We start from the raw sequence: 15,314 nt of genomic DNA, 5'->3' as shown, positions 1-15,314 counted from the left end.
AAAAAATCACCTGACTAGCCTGGAACATACCAAGTCTCCTCCTAAAGAGGGTACGCTTGGCTAAACATCCACGTTCAATCCACTCTTCTACACAACGCACGCTTTAAATTTCACATTTATTGATTGTTTCCATCTACTTTGGGGGGAACATATACGTTGTTTGTGTGCTTAATTTACCGAAGCCACCCCCTTCTTTGAGTAGTCCACTTGGTACGGTCCGCTGCGGGCTTCCTTTTGATGGAAGGTTCAAAGATTTGACGCCTTTACTGGCAAAACATGACCCAATCCATTCAATTGATAGTCTGTCATGTTTAAAAAACACATAAATATGGATATACGCAATACTACATGTATACACACCGCCGAAGTAAACAGTATGATATTGTAAGGTCAAGTGCATGTGTCAGCTGGGTTAGGATCCAGCATCCAGCTCACCCGGTGACCATAACAAGGACAAAATGGATGGATGGGTGGATGGATTGACATTTTGCACCAGTGCTCGACTGTGCATTTACATCGAGCTGTGACATGCTGCAAGGCGGGCCACAAGAGTGAGAGAATTGAAGGCAGCCGTGTGCATGGATGGAGGGGAGGGGGCGAGTGCAGAGAATCCCCCCTTCTCAAACACCAGGTAGCAGGCGAGGGAGAGAAAAAAGGAGAAAAAAAAGCACCACCTCCTCTTCCTCAATCTATCCCTCCATCCTTCCTCCTCTGCAGTCCAGTCATCACTAGGAAACCCCCACCCCCCTCTTAAAGTGACACGTGATGCCATTTCTACACCTATGGCATATTGGGCCTCTGTACAGAATTGCATTGCAAGGTTCATTCAATATGTGGTTAGGATGATCATGCACACAACATTTGTTTGTGTAAATAGTCCTCGTTAAAAGAAGCTGTTTGCAGCCAAATGTGACAAATTCTCAGTAGGGCAGTGAGGTAACAGCATTGCTCTAAATGCAGCATAATCTTGTTTTTTTGTGTAAAACTCTGGATTGTCTCCTGTCGCCATTATAAGCCCTTGTTTACTAACATGAAGGGGCTGGGGGCTGGTGGAGAATGGACTCAGTATGGGTTAAGACATAAGCATCTTACTGAGTGTGGTCTTCTAGAGATGCACCAACCAGACCAACACCCCAAGCATGGAGGCTAAATATAGACGTGCATGTGTGATTAGCCGAATCCTGAATGAACGGCACAGCCTTGGCAGGCCGGAGTCAATGCCACTTATCGTAAAGAGGGAATTACTACGGCACTTTGTCGGATGCTTGCAGGATGCAAATGAAGTAGATGTTTTAACAATGATTTAAATGGATGCGTTAACTGTCATGTCTTATACATGAAAATTATAATCAGACACATTTTTTTAAATAAAAAAATGGACTGTTCTAATAAATAAAAACTATTTGATTTAAAATGTAAAATGATTTAATAATTAAAATAATTTAGAAATATTTATTGAAATATTTGTATATATTTTTTACATTTGTTAATGATTTTTAATTGTGTCAAAAAATACTTTAAAAAAGATGCTCTATTTTCATCACCGTCGTCCAGTTTGGCATATTCAATGTATTTTTGGCCTTAAGTAAGCATTTACAAGTGTTATAAAAAACATCAATACTACAGTAGTATTGACCGATTACCAATCATTAGAGTGTCCGCCCTGAGATCGGTAGGTTGTGAGTTCAAACCCCGGCCGAGTCATACCAAACACTATAAAAATGGGACCCATTACCTCCCTTCTTGACACTCAGCATCAATGGTTGGAATTGGGGGTTAAATCACCAAAAATGATTCCCGGGCACGGCCTCCGCTGCTGCTCACTGCTCCCCTCACCTCCCAGGGGGTGATCAAGGGTGATGGGTCAAATGCAGAGAATAATTTCGCCACACCTAGTGTGTGTGTGACAATCATTGGTTCTTTAACTTTAGCACACTCTTCAGTATCAGACTCACTGATTGGCTCAGCCTTAAGCAGCATTACTATATTTCTTTGTACTTTGTGAACACTTGTAGTTTGGATTAAAACAAGTGTAAAGGTGACTATGTGGGTGTGTAGATGTTTAGAGGGCTTCCATAATGTTCAAAAACGTACTTAGAAGGTAGTTAATAGTGTTCTTAATGTTCTATGAAAATATTTAATTTATAATGAAGTATTTCTACTTTGCGGAAAATCATTTATACAGTCATGCTCAAAATTAATTAGTGATAAACGTTCTACATTGTGACAAAAAAAAAAAATCCTTCCCTTTACTGAATAGAAACGCCCCCCCCCAAAAAAATTTTTTTGTCAGGGATGTAAACATATGTAAAAAAAATAATTCAATAATGAAATAAAATATGGTTAAAAAGCTGAATACATGTATCTGTATAAAGAGTATAAAAGCAAAAACCAGTAGATTACGATATATTTTTTAAAACAATATTTCCTATTTTATAAGATACTGTCAATATACTGTATTTTCAAAATGTAAAGATGTATACAAATAAAGAAATATAATTTTAATATATTTTGCCACTTTTTTGTGAGATACACCGCCCCTCAAAACGTCCTGTGTAAAAAATTCCAGTCACACAATTCAAAGTCAGAAGCTTCCCCAAAGACAACAAAAATAGACAAACCTATGTGACTAATATTTTCCCCAAATGTCCATTTATTCTGCTTAAAAAGTGTATTAAAACAAGAAGGTATTTAGATCCTATATTGTTTTAAAAAACTATATAGTAATAGTGAAGGAAAAATGAGCCGAAACAAACACAAAGATGAGGATTAGAGGGTTAGATTCCTGGTCAGCTGACTTCAAAAGGCATCTGGCATACTTCTGTAAGTCTGAAGACGTGATTTTGGCAAAAAAAAAAGAAGAAAAAAGTGAGCCAACAAGACAAGAAGACAAGACAGCATGAATCTGTACATTCACATGGAAATTACACCTGTGATGTTTTAATTGCCATTTAATCATACAGATGAATATGAAAAAGTTGTGTGAGAACATTTTGCCACCATTGTGGAAACTTTTTTAAACTCATAACGGACGGAAAGTGATAAGATACGTCACATTGTTTGTTAACCAAAAACACACTTCACAAATGATAGAAAAAAGCGCAAACGAGGCTTGCTAGTTAGCTGTCAATTGACAACCTTGGCATGAACAAAGTGCAAAATTGCAACGCTCCATTTTACTACATTGTTTTCACAAGCACACATCACATATATGAATTTAAAGCTCATAGGTATATGTACCACAAAGTGACAAAGTTTTAGCTGACTTGGATGAAGAGATTAACGCAACATCATAACAATATCTGATATTTAGGACCGTGGTGGTTGTTTTACTCACAATACCACTGTGCACCTGAATGCACCACAGCTGACAAAACTGTACACTCACGCTGGAAATACAACATACAGGTACAAAAAACATAACATTTTTTAATGATGAAATGAGGTTAACAAATAACATTTTGTATTCATTTGCAGGACGGTTTCAGGTATGTTTTGTAAAACACATTTCCGGACTTAGATTATGTTTGAGTAAATGCTAATCGCTGTGTGAAGTGCATGCCATTAAGTGGCCATGGTGTCCTGGAAGCCCCACACTTCCAGCAGGGACACCTGGAAGCTCTCGGCGCACAGGGGCGGGTTGTCGAACGTGGTGCACCGACCAGTGCGCCCGTGGTTTAGCTCCGAGTCAATGTACAGAGCGTTGCCTTCGCCGCCACCTGATCGGCGATAAGAGGGCACAAGTAAAGATTAGTAGGGCTGTGAATCTTTAGGCACCACACGATTCGATTAAGAATCGTTTGATTCAAAACGGCTCTAGATTCAAAATCAATACTTATTTTAAAATAAAATTGTGTGCCGGTTCTATGATTGACTACATTCCTCCATTAAATAGATAAACAGCTATGATATATTTCTATATAACTTAAAATAAAACAGATTTTGTTTAATAAAATTCTACCCAAACCCATTTAATAAAGTCAAATACAAATAAGGCAACAAGAGAAGTGTCCCACACCGTACAGCAGATATGGCCATCTACATCAACAATATGACTTGTCTGAGTGGTTGGACAGGACAGATAAACATATATACAGTCGTGGTCAAAAGTTTGCATACACAAGTTGTGAAGGACATAATGTCATGGCTGTCTTGAGTTTCCAATAATTTCTACAACTCTTATTTTTTTGTGATAAAGTGATTGGAGCACATTCTTGTTGGTGACGTAAAACATGCATGAAGTTTGGTTCTTTTATGAATTTATAATGGGTCTACTGAAAATGTGACCAAATCTGCTGGGTCAAAAGTATACATACAGTAATGTTAATATTTGGTTACATGTCCCTTGGAAAGTTTCACTGCAATAAGGCGCTTTTGGTAGCCATCCACAAGCTTCTGGTTGAATTTTTGACCACTCCTCTTGACAAAATTGGTGCAGTTAAGCTAAATTTGTTGGTTTTCTGACTTTGACTTGTTTCTTGAGCCATTCTAAAACCTTAATTCTAGCCTGATTTAGCCATTCCTTTGTATGACCACAGAAATTTCCTCCAGAAGGTCTTATCTTTGTCCATGTGATGTCAGATGAAACAAAAATTTAGCTGTTTGGCCACAATACCCTGCAATATGTTTGGAGGAGAAAAGGTGAGGCCTTTAATCCCAGAAACACCATTCCTACCGTCAAGCATGGTAGTGGTAGTATCATGCTCTGGGCTTGTTTTGCTGCCAATGGAACTGGTGCTTTACAGAGAGTAAATGGGACAATGAAAAAGGAGGATTACCTCCAAATTCTTCGGGACAACCTAAAATCTTCAGCCCGGCGGTTGGGTCTTGGGCGCAGTTGGGTGTTCCAAAAGGACAATGACCCCAAACACACGTCAAAAGTGGTAAAGGAATGGCTAAATCAGGCTAGAATTAAGGTTTTAAAATGGCCGTCCCAAAGTCCTGACCTAAACGTGTGGACAATGCTGAAGAAACAAGTCCATGTCAGAAAACCAACACATTTAGCTGAACTGCACCAATTTTGTCAAGAGGAGTGGTCAAAAATGTAACCAGAAGATTATGGATGGCTACCAAAAGCACCTTATTGCAGTGAAACTTGTCAAGGGACAAATATTAACATTGCTGTATGTATACTTTTGACCCAGCAGATTTGGTCACATTTTCGGTATACCCATAATAAAGAACCAAACTTTATGAATGTTTTTTGTGACCAACAAGTATGTGCTCCAATCACTATCACAAAAAAAGAGTTGTAGAAATTATTGGAAACTCGAGACAGCCATGACATTATGTCCTTTACAAGTGTATGTAAATTTTTGACCACGACTGTATATATATTTAAAACATTTAAAAAACTGATTAAGAATTGTTACAAACAAGAATTGTGATTAATTCAAAAATCTATTTTTATCTTTTAAACTCCTAGTAAAGAGTGTTGCGTTTAAAGTGGCTTCTCCTTCTTTCTCCTTCACTCACCTACAATGATGGAGTCAAAGTTCCCCGCCATGAACATGGAAGTATTCTTTGAGTTGAGGTTAAAGTGGCGGGCGGACAGGAAAGGTGACAGCTCGCCAAGCGGCTTCTCTGGCTGCGGCAAGATATTGCTGTCCGAGTTTTGCCCCTCCGAGGCGCCCGTGTCCTCATGGCTCTGATTTTTGACGGCGGAGGCTAACTCGGGATGGCGGATCACCACCCACTCATAGCGCTCCATCTCTGGCTTCAACTAGCAACAAAGGGGAAGGCTTCAGTAACAGCAAGCACTCATAGAACACGTCATAAACCCGCATGGTGTGACCTGATAAACAAACATGCATTTTAACACAGTGTACACTAGATGTCATCTTTACACTGCTACTTCAGGTGTCAGGTGATGCCCCACTGAAATACAACCGGATCAGGTTACGGCAGTTTCCTATACGGACGTGCCTGAATATGCGAGGATGTCTGCTCGTGTGCAGAGAGCTCAAAAGTCCACACGGAGAGTGTGTGTAAATAATTCACACACACAGGGCATCTGAGAGATAATATGTTCTATTTATATCATGGCAACGTTTGAAATGCACCACAACAACAGACAAAACTGGTAAATAGTTGTTTTTTTTTAAAGCTGGGAAATACAGGACAACATAGTAAATGTGATTCACCAAATTTGAGGCCAATGATGTTAAAGTCATTGTGCCATGTAAAGCAATAGCACCCTCTGCTGGCAATAATCCGGCATTGCAAAAAAAGACCCTTCCTCATACAGGGTGGCAAAAACTAAAATCTTTAAGATAAAGTATGCTTTGTACGCAATATCTGAAGAGCATGGAAAAAAGCATTTCACTGTGGTGTACTCTGCCTGTGACGAATAAAACTTAACTTTTGGCTCGTGAGTTAGCATAAAAATAACAATTTTTGATAGATGTTTTTTTACCATCCATCCATCCATCCATTTTGTACCGCTTATTCCCTTCGGGGTCTTTATATTAAAATACTATTAGTAGAAAATGGATGGATGGATAGTATTATTATTCAACCTTATTCAATACATCGATGTATATAAATGCATTTGTATCATTTTATAATAAAATAATATAAATAAATCAAAAATTAAAATAATCATTGCGGTTTCAATCAAAACTAAAGAAAATACCCTTTTGTAGCACAGCCAAAACTAAAATATTTAAGCAAAATAAACTTTTTTTTGGCTTGTGAGTAAAGAAAAATAATATATATTTTTAAATATTATATATACTATTTTAATATTATTACTCATCTTTATTCAATCATTTTTGTAGTTATTTTAGATATTTATTCATTATTAGATTATTATTATTTTTTAAAAATAAATATTTCTACTATCAAATTAAAAAAAAATAATAATGATAAAAAGCCATTGCAGTTTTAATAAAAACTCAAAATAACTCACCCTAAAGACGAAGCACTCCCCTGTGCCGAAGAAACTTAGCTTATTGCCACCTCGCTTGCGTTCTTCCCAATCTGTTGACAGGAAGGCTCCACATACCTGAGGCCAAAAGAGCGGAGCCATCGTTCTTTCTGCAGCGTTTTTAACAATTTTTGCAAACCCCAGTTCTTTTATTTGCTTGCTTACATCGCCATCTGTGGTTCGGATGAGCAGCAGAGTGGGCTCGTAGCCTTCACAGTGCGAGTAGAACCTGGGTGAAGATGTCACAGTCGATATTCACTAGTAATTCAAGGCAGTATGAAAATGCACATGAGTGATGTAAAATAGTGCACCTGCTCAGGCTGCAGCCGTGTGTTGAGGTGGTGAAGAGGAGCTGAGGTTGGCACAGAGCGAAGCGCTCGGGGATCCACGACCAGATGTCTCGCATCTCCTTGGCGCTGACAATCTCTGAGGAGAAGGTCTCTGGGTTGAGTGCCAGCTGCACGTTATTCCTGATGATGCGAGAAGGAATATATAGCATCTTACCAAGGGACAATAGACTACCAGAATATACTTTAGAGTAGTCAGTGTACAGCAGTATGGATTTGCTACCCACTGTAAATGAGTCAACACAGCCATCATTGTCAAAATAGCTGGCAACACAAGTGAGCACCATGGTAATTGTATCTTGGTAACAGTCAAACGTGATGGGATGGGGCTGCATGAGTGCACTGTTAAGTGCCAATGATTGTCACACACACACACTAGGTGTGGCAAAATTATTCTCTGCATTTGACCCATAACCCATGATCACCCCCTGGGAAGTGAGGGGAACAGTGAGCAGCAGCGGTGGCCGCGCCCGGGAATCATTTTGGTGATTTAACCCCCAATTCCAACCCTTGATGCTGAGTGCTAAGCAGAAAGGTAATGGGTCCCATTTTTATAGTCGGGGGTAGGAACTTGCAACCTACCGATCTCAGGGCGGACACTCTAACCAGTAGGCCACTGAGTAGGAGCTGCAGTTCATTGAGGTAAACCATGCACAAGTCCAAGAAGATCCAGTACCTTGCCAAAAAAGCGGAAGATGATGGAGTGACAAAATATGCCTCCTCCAGACCTGTACCCACTTAGAATTAGGAGGACGGTGAAGGAGTGCAAGGTGTCTAACATCCAAAATCTCAGGAATGATGCAGTGCGAGATGGTTCGCACACTGAATATCGATGATCAGTTGTGTTGCAAGCTATTCATTCAATAATGTCAGTCTTATGCCTCATTTTCAGTGCTTAGTACATATTTCCTGCTATACAAGCTGCACAAGGACTACTCTAAAGCACAGTACATCCCCACCTATTCGTGGTTCAGCATTCACAACACCCGCATATTCAAAAGTTTTCTTTTCATCGCTTTAAATTGTAAATATTTAGATTTACTTATCTGCAGGGAGCAAAAGAGAGTGCTGCAGCTATAAATATAGCAGAGGGCGCTGACTCAAGTCAATTCAACATTTTCTAGCAGGAAGACACTGAGTAATGATGCATACCTCATGTTTTGCAAGTACAATACAGTTTACGGTAATTGTTTAATGTGTAAAGCTACATTTAAAATGTATTTACTGTGAGTCATATTATAGGGTTTAGAGCACAGCTGTCAAATTCAAAGGCCGGGGGCCAAACCTGGTCCACCACATCATTTTATGTGGTCCACACATTATCTCATGTGATCCGGCACATAATTTATGTGGCCCATCATGTCATTTCAATGTAGTATGGCACATTATTTCATGTGGCCCACCATGTCATTTATATGTAGTCTGGCACATTATTTCATGTCCCATCATGTCTTTTATATGTAGTCTATGTGGCCCATCATGTCATTTATATGTAGTATGGCACATTATTTTATGTGTCCCATCATGTCATTTATATGTAGTCTATGTGGCCCATCATGTCATTTATATGTAGTATGGCACATTATTTCATTTGTCCCATCATGTCATTTATATGTAGTCTATGTGGCCCATCATGTCATTTATATGTAGTCTATGTGGCCCATCATGTCATTTATATGTAGCCTGGCACATTATTTCATCTGTCCCATCGTGTCTTTTATATGTAGTCTATGTGGCCCATCATGTCATTTATATGTAGTATGGCACATTATTTCATGTGTCCCATCATGTCATTTATATGTAGTCTATGTGGCCCATCATGTCATTTACAGTATATGTAGTCTATGTGGCACATCATGTCATTTGTATGTAGTCTGGCACATTATTTCATGTGTCCCATCATGTCATTTATATGTAGTCTATGTGGCCCATCATGTCATTTATATGTAGTATGGCACATTATTTCATGTGGCCCACCACATCATTTATATGTGGCCCAGCACATTTTCATGTGATCAGACAAATTATTTCATGTGGCCCAACATGTCATTTACAGGTTATGTGGTCTGGCACATCTATTTATCTGACCCACCACGTCATTTTATGTGGTCCAGCACACTATTTCATGTGGCTGATCACGTCTTTTTTTGTGGCCCAGTACATTCATTTATGTGGCTAGCCACGCCATTTTATGTGGTCCAGCACATCATTTCATGTGGTTCACCACATGATTTGTGGTGGTATGGTACTTTCTTTATGTGGCCACCACATCACTTTATGTGGCCTGTGAAAAGATGGAGATAATAAAGCACTTTTTTGCTAAATGTATTTGTTAATTCATTTTTGCTCGAAAAATGTATGCATGCAGTTGCCTATGTTCTACACTTGCATATTAACTGATCATGAAACAATAAACTCCAGGCATTTGTTTTGTTATCCAAAATAAATACTTAAATATCTGCATGTTGCTTTGACTTATGATTTTAAAGCAAGTTATCCATCAATCAAAAAATATCTGAAAAATATACATCAAAAACAGTTGCCTATGCAAAACAAGACTATTTTACGTTTAAATACATATATTTGCGGTTACAGTCGGCCCTTTGAGGGCAGCCATAATTGCGACGTGGCTGTCAATGAATACAAGTTTGACAGCCCTGGTTTAAACTATCAAAAATATATATTTTCTTTGGCTTTTAATGGCCCTTTATCCGCGGCTTTTCGGCATTTGTGGAGGGTTATGGAACGTAAACCCAGCGAAGAGATCTACTATACGTGTATCCTGTACGGGAAGACGATGCAACAGACAATGAATATAGATGGTAGAAGAGAGGATAGAACCCACCTAATGCTGAACCAAAAGGGGAAAGGAGTGAAGATGAGATGCATGGAAGGAGGCACAAACCAAATAAAGATGAAAGAGAATGTGAGTGAGTGAAACCAAAGAAATATGAACGTAAAAAATTTGAGAGCACCTCTTCTGCTTGACAGTGATGCCTTTTTGCTGCAGGGACTTTTCATTGGTGAGCTGCAGCAGAGTGATTTCCTTGCGACTCAACAGACGAATGGAGAAGGCTTTCTCCAGGAGTTTATCAGGCGTGACGACGGAGGCGATTCCTTTGATAAATGCCTGAATGTCCGACCTGACTTTGCTGGAATCCTGCTGCTGGTTCGCCGGCCCTGCCGCCGCCGCCTTGTGCTTACGGTAGAACTTTAGTAACGCTATGGCCACACGGTACAGAATCTTGTAGCCCTCCACCATGAAGACATCCAGCACACGGACCATATGGCTGAAGGGCAGGTCGCCGATCACCCAGCGCTGCCAGTCCGAGTACACCTTCAGCACGTCCTGCGCCGTGGCCACGATCAGCTTGTGAGCTGGCGCGCAGTACTTGTTGGCAAGGTCCCCGAAGGTCATGCACCCCGACTCGTAGGCCAGGAAGGTCTGATCAAGGAGCCGCTTGCCTGGCTCGTTGCACGCCAGCATGCGGCTCACGTGCTCAAAACACTGGGCTTCGTCGGCACTGAAGTGCAGGATCAAGGACGTGATGGCCGGAAGGGACGGGCAGTAGGAAATGTCGGGAAACTGGCCAGCCACACAGTTAATTATGCGGTGAGCGGAGCCTACTGCGTCTGCTTTCAGACAGTAGTGAGGCACGGAGGCCCCATCCACAAACTCCGGCAGCGGGATGTTGGAGGACGGCTTTTTAGTGGTGGCGCTTCCCATTAGGTCTCGATACACCTCAGCATCCGGCGTCACTGTGCGACAGGGAATGCTTTTGATCAACTGCTGGTACACCTGCGCCCGGAGTTTATGATTCTTAGCCCAGTAACCCTGGCGAGCCATCTGCTTGAACTCTCTCAGGTCCTTGCAGTCCACCTTGGTGGGACCGCCGCTTTTCGACAGATCCCCCATCTGATTCCAGTCAACAAAGGTGCCATAGTCCTCTTCAGCCATGGTGGGAAACTGTGACGTTGGGATTGAAGGTGTTAATGAACTCCTCCTATTTTACATAGCAGCCCATGGCAGCCACTGGACTGAAAACAGGAGGGTGAAAGGGAGAAATTAGCACAAAAATATTGTATTGCGATATAGCAGCATGCCATGGTAAAAATGTACTTCCTAGTTGCTCCAAAACATTATCCCAATCTTTAACTAAGTTCTCATGTATACATCCTTGATGCTGTACTAAAGCTTGTCACATGGTTCGAGGCATGGGGGCATGTCCAAAGATCAGTGGCAATATACTGAAAATAACCTTCAGGTTTATTCGTTAACGCTGCTCATTTAATTTAATCTGTTACATTTTAACTACTTACATAGAACCTTTTGCACATTCAAATGTACCAATAAGATGAAAATGTCTTTTTTCCTGTATCATTTTTTTTTTGTTTCAACCAGACTAATTTGACGTGCAGCCACAGCCAGCATATAATTCAATTAAACAAGAGGACCCACCCTACGTTGCTAAGGAAAATGCCTGCACATAATTCCAAACAGTGACTAAACATAACATGTCAAGTCTACAGGGTGATCCAGACGAAGATGTTTGAATTTCATGCAGTTAAAAATAATATGGAAATAAAATCTTGAGTCAATGTCAAGTAGTAGCTGCATATTATAGTACAATACAAATAAAAGCAGATCTTGCCCCAAGTGGAGGAGTTCAAGTACCTCGTAGTCTTGTTCACGAGCGAGGGAAGAGTGGATCGTGAGATCGACAGGCGGATTGATGCGGCATGTTCAGTAATGCGGACGCTGTATCGATCCGTTGTGATGAAGAAGGAGCTGAGCCGGAAGGCAAAGCTCTCAATTTACCGGTCGATCTACGTTCCCATCCTCACCTATGGTCATGAGCTTTGGGTTATGACCGAAAGGACAAGATCACAGACGGGTACAAGCGGCCGAAATGAGTTTCCGCCGCCGGGTGGCGGGGCTCTCCCTTAGAGATAGGGTGAGAAGCTCTGCCATCCGGGAGGAGCTCAAAGTAAAGCCGCTGCTCCTCCACATCGAGAGGAGCCAGATGAAGTGGTTTGGGCATCTGGTCAGGATGCCACCTGAACGCCTCCCTAGAGAGGTGTTGAGGGCACGTCCGACCGGTAGGAGGCCACAGGGAAGACCCAGGACACGTTGGGAAGACTATGTCTGGGAATGCCTCAAGATCCCCCGGCAGGAGCTGGACGAAGTGGCTGGGGAGAGGGAAGCCTGGGCTTCTCTGCTTAGGCTGCTGCCCCCGCGACCCGACCTCGGATAAGCGGAAGAAAACGGATGCATGGATGGATGGGATATTTGTGGAATATATATAGTTCACTGATCCCTGCTACCTCACCAACCTGCTTCATGCAGCCTCCGCTCTTCTGATGCCAACCTCCTCTCCCCACCACTCAGAACCAAGCTCCGGACCTGTGGTGATAGAGCCTTCTCCATCGCTGCTCCCACCCTCTGGAACTCTGTTCCCAAACCCATTCGTGACTGCTCAGACCTTTCTACCTTCAAAAGCCAGATCTGCTTTTAACCAGTGATTAGTGTTCTGTGTCTTGTAATGTCCTGTCTTGTAAATGTACAGTATTATGCATTTTACAATGTACTGCTTTTATATTTCCTGTATTTTATATTATTACTTTGAACTGTTTTATATTTTAATTTTTTATTCTGTAAAGCGTCTTTGAGTACTCTGAAAAGCGCTATACCAAATCAAATGTATTATTATTATTATTATTATTATAAGTGTCACAAAAAATTGCAAATAAATTAAAAATTTAAGAGTTTACAGTATATTAAATAAATTATTTTTCACTTGGTTGCATGTGTTACAGTGCAAAAAAATATCCAGATTTAATTAAAATTGACGTATAAGTGTCACAAAAAATTGCAAATAAATTAAAAAATGTAAGAGTTTACAGTATATTAAATCCATTATTTTTCACTTGGTTGCATGTGTTCCAGTGCAAAAAAATATCCAGATTTAATTAAAATTGACGTCATCAAATCTGACTATTGCTTTTCCATTCATTATTGCCGAGTTAGCATTAGCTAGCCGCCGCTGCAATACAGAACCTAAAACAATACCAGCCGTACTCACAACTAACGACAACTCGCACAGAAAACGAGACAAACAGCCCAAATTAAAGAAATATTCTAAAATAATTTCAATGTAAAAAACGAGGTAGATAACGCTGGCTAGCATACATGCTAACCTACCTCCACATTATTCTGCAGGGCGAAGCTATCCCGTCTGAATTTGTGAGAAAGCGACATTCGCACATCTCGCTGCCGGTGTCAGGAATAAGCCAAAGTGCTTATTTATGGCACCGAATGTCGGTGAGAATGTGTTAAATCGGTATCACTCATGCTGATGTTGCCCCTACCTGGATGCATGAAATGTCTTGAGACGTGAAGCGACATCCATTCACGGGAAGCACTCGCGCATGCGCTCTTGCTCCAAAGCCACACAGCACAAACAGACTGATTAGAATTGGGGAAAAAAAACTCTTAAATGACCCCCTGAGGTACATACTAATATTTAGTATCAGAATACAAGAAAATGAAAGTTTTATTTTAATATAAGAATGCATAAAACATATTGACTTGTTTACCTCCAGTGGTGGCAGCAGGACAGGAAGAACCCTAACAAACATGTCTCTGTGCTGTGGTCAAAGCCATCACCAAGACACATGACACTTATTACAGATAATTACATTGTGGAAGCCTCGTTTGCCTTTTGCAACAGGCTTGTGTGCACACAAGCAGTTACTCACTTGCACATTTTAAAACGTTTTGCACCCAGATAACACCCTTTGCAATGGAGAGTGCAATGTGCATGCATTTGGGGTTTGTTAGTAATTGTGAAACATTTGAGGTAAAATAAGAAGTAGGTATGTGTCAACATGAGAGTGTGTGTGTGTGGGTGTGAGAGAGAGCAGGAGAGAGAGAGAAACAAACAGATGGGTCTAAAGCCAGTAAGCCTTTAGGGCCTAGCTTATGCAGGTTTATGCTCATCAAATCTTTCACTCCCACACATTGCGTGACATCACCGCGTCTTCCTACCATTTCATGTAGTAGTGCACAAACACAAACACTTTGTTATTGAAACATTTGGAGTGCCTTGTCCAATAAAGTACTTTTTTCCTATAAGTTTTACTCACTAAAAAACCCCCAGGCTCAAAATCTTTCATCCCATTTGACTTAGAGAAATCGGTGCTCTCTGCCAATCAGAGTTCAGCGTGCTTAATGGTGCTTACATCCAGGAAAAGAAGGTGTGCTATAATGGATCTGTGTGACCTTTGCAATTATCTCATGTGGTATATATTTTTTAGATATTCTAAATTTCTAAAAGACCAATTGCAATACAAATAGTCAAATATCCTCTATATACAGTGTGACAGGAGCGCTCTCTGGTCAAAGATCCTCTAATTGACAGGAGCGCTCTGCTGTTTTTAAGGACCTATTGCGAAAGTAATAGTCAAATATCCTCTAAATCAGTGGTCCCTAACCTTTTTGTAGCTGCGGACCGGTCAACGCTTGAAAATTTGTCCCACGGACCGGGGGGAAGGGTATGGTATTTTTTTTAATTTTTTTTTTTTTTTTTATAAAGAAATACAATCATGTGTGCTTACGGACTGTATCCCTGCAGACTGTATTGATCTATATTGATATATAATGTATATATTGTGTTTTTTATGTTGATTTAATAAATAAAAAAATAAATATATATAAATATTTTATTTTTTATTATTTTCTTAAATTTCTTGTGCGGCCCGGTACCAATCGGTCCACGGAGTGGTTGGGGACCACTGCTCTAAATCAGTGGTCCCCAACCACCGGGCCGATTGGTACCGGGCCGCAAAAGAAATAAAAAAAATAAAAAAACAATTTTTAAATTTTTTTTTTGATTAAATCAACATAAAAAACACAATATATACATTATATATCAGTATAGATCAAAACGGTCAGCAGGTATACAGTCCGTAAGCACACATGATTGTATTTCTTTATGAAAAAAGAAATTTTAAAAATTTAAAATAAAAAAAAAATAAAA

At 40.3% G+C, this 15,314-nt stretch overlaps 1 protein-coding gene across 2 annotated transcripts; it reads right to left on the bottom strand.

Annotated features, from left to right (window-relative positions):
* Positions 1 to 2,900: 2,900 nt before the first annotated feature.
* On the bottom strand, positions 2,901 to 13,755 carry tbc1d24 (TBC1 domain family, member 24). Of its 2 annotated transcripts, none has more exons than XM_062055863.1 (7): positions 13,645 to 13,755; positions 10,251 to 11,313; positions 7,240 to 7,398; positions 7,094 to 7,157; positions 6,911 to 7,006; positions 5,476 to 5,722; positions 2,901 to 3,719 (listed from the first exon to the last, which is right to left on the bottom strand). In XM_062055863.1, exons 2-7 carry the CDS (start codon positions 11,231 to 11,233, stop codon positions 3,565 to 3,567), a joined length of 1,704 nt encoding a protein of 567 aa, XP_061911847.1. In that variant the 5' UTR covers positions 11,234 to 11,313; positions 13,645 to 13,755; the 3' UTR covers positions 2,901 to 3,564. The 2 variants fall into 2 exon arrangements, with proteins under 2 accessions (XP_061911847.1, XP_061911848.1); XM_062055864.1 differs by lacking the exon at positions 13,645 to 13,755 and adding an exon at positions 13,478 to 13,638.
* Positions 13,756 to 15,314: the final 1,559 nt, after the last annotated feature.

This window comes from Entelurus aequoreus, linkage group LG08 (assembly GCF_033978785.1).
Source record: "Entelurus aequoreus isolate RoL-2023_Sb linkage group LG08, RoL_Eaeq_v1.1, whole genome shotgun sequence".
In the NCBI taxonomy this organism is placed as follows: domain Eukaryota; kingdom Metazoa; phylum Chordata; class Actinopteri; order Syngnathiformes; family Syngnathidae; genus Entelurus; species Entelurus aequoreus.
The sequence above is the reverse complement of the archived record's forward strand: the minus strand, read 5'-3'. Positions and strand labels throughout refer to the sequence as shown.

What these genes read in the sequence shown, in the direction of transcription:
- tbc1d24 (XM_062055863.1), bottom strand. Translation starts at nt 11,233, where the DNA reads ATGGCTGAAGAGGACTATGGCACCTTTGTTGACTGGAATCAGATGGGG. An exon ending in ATCACTGTCAAGCAGAAGAG is followed by an intron (nt 7,399 to 10,250) that starts GTGCTCTCAAAT and finishes TCGCATCATCAG; the next exon opens with GAATAACGTGCAGCTGGCAC. An exon ending in TCCGAACCACAGATGGCGAT is followed by an intron (nt 7,007 to 7,093) that starts GTAAGCAAGCAA and finishes TTTTGGCCTCAG; the next exon opens with GTATGTGGAGCCTTCCTGTC.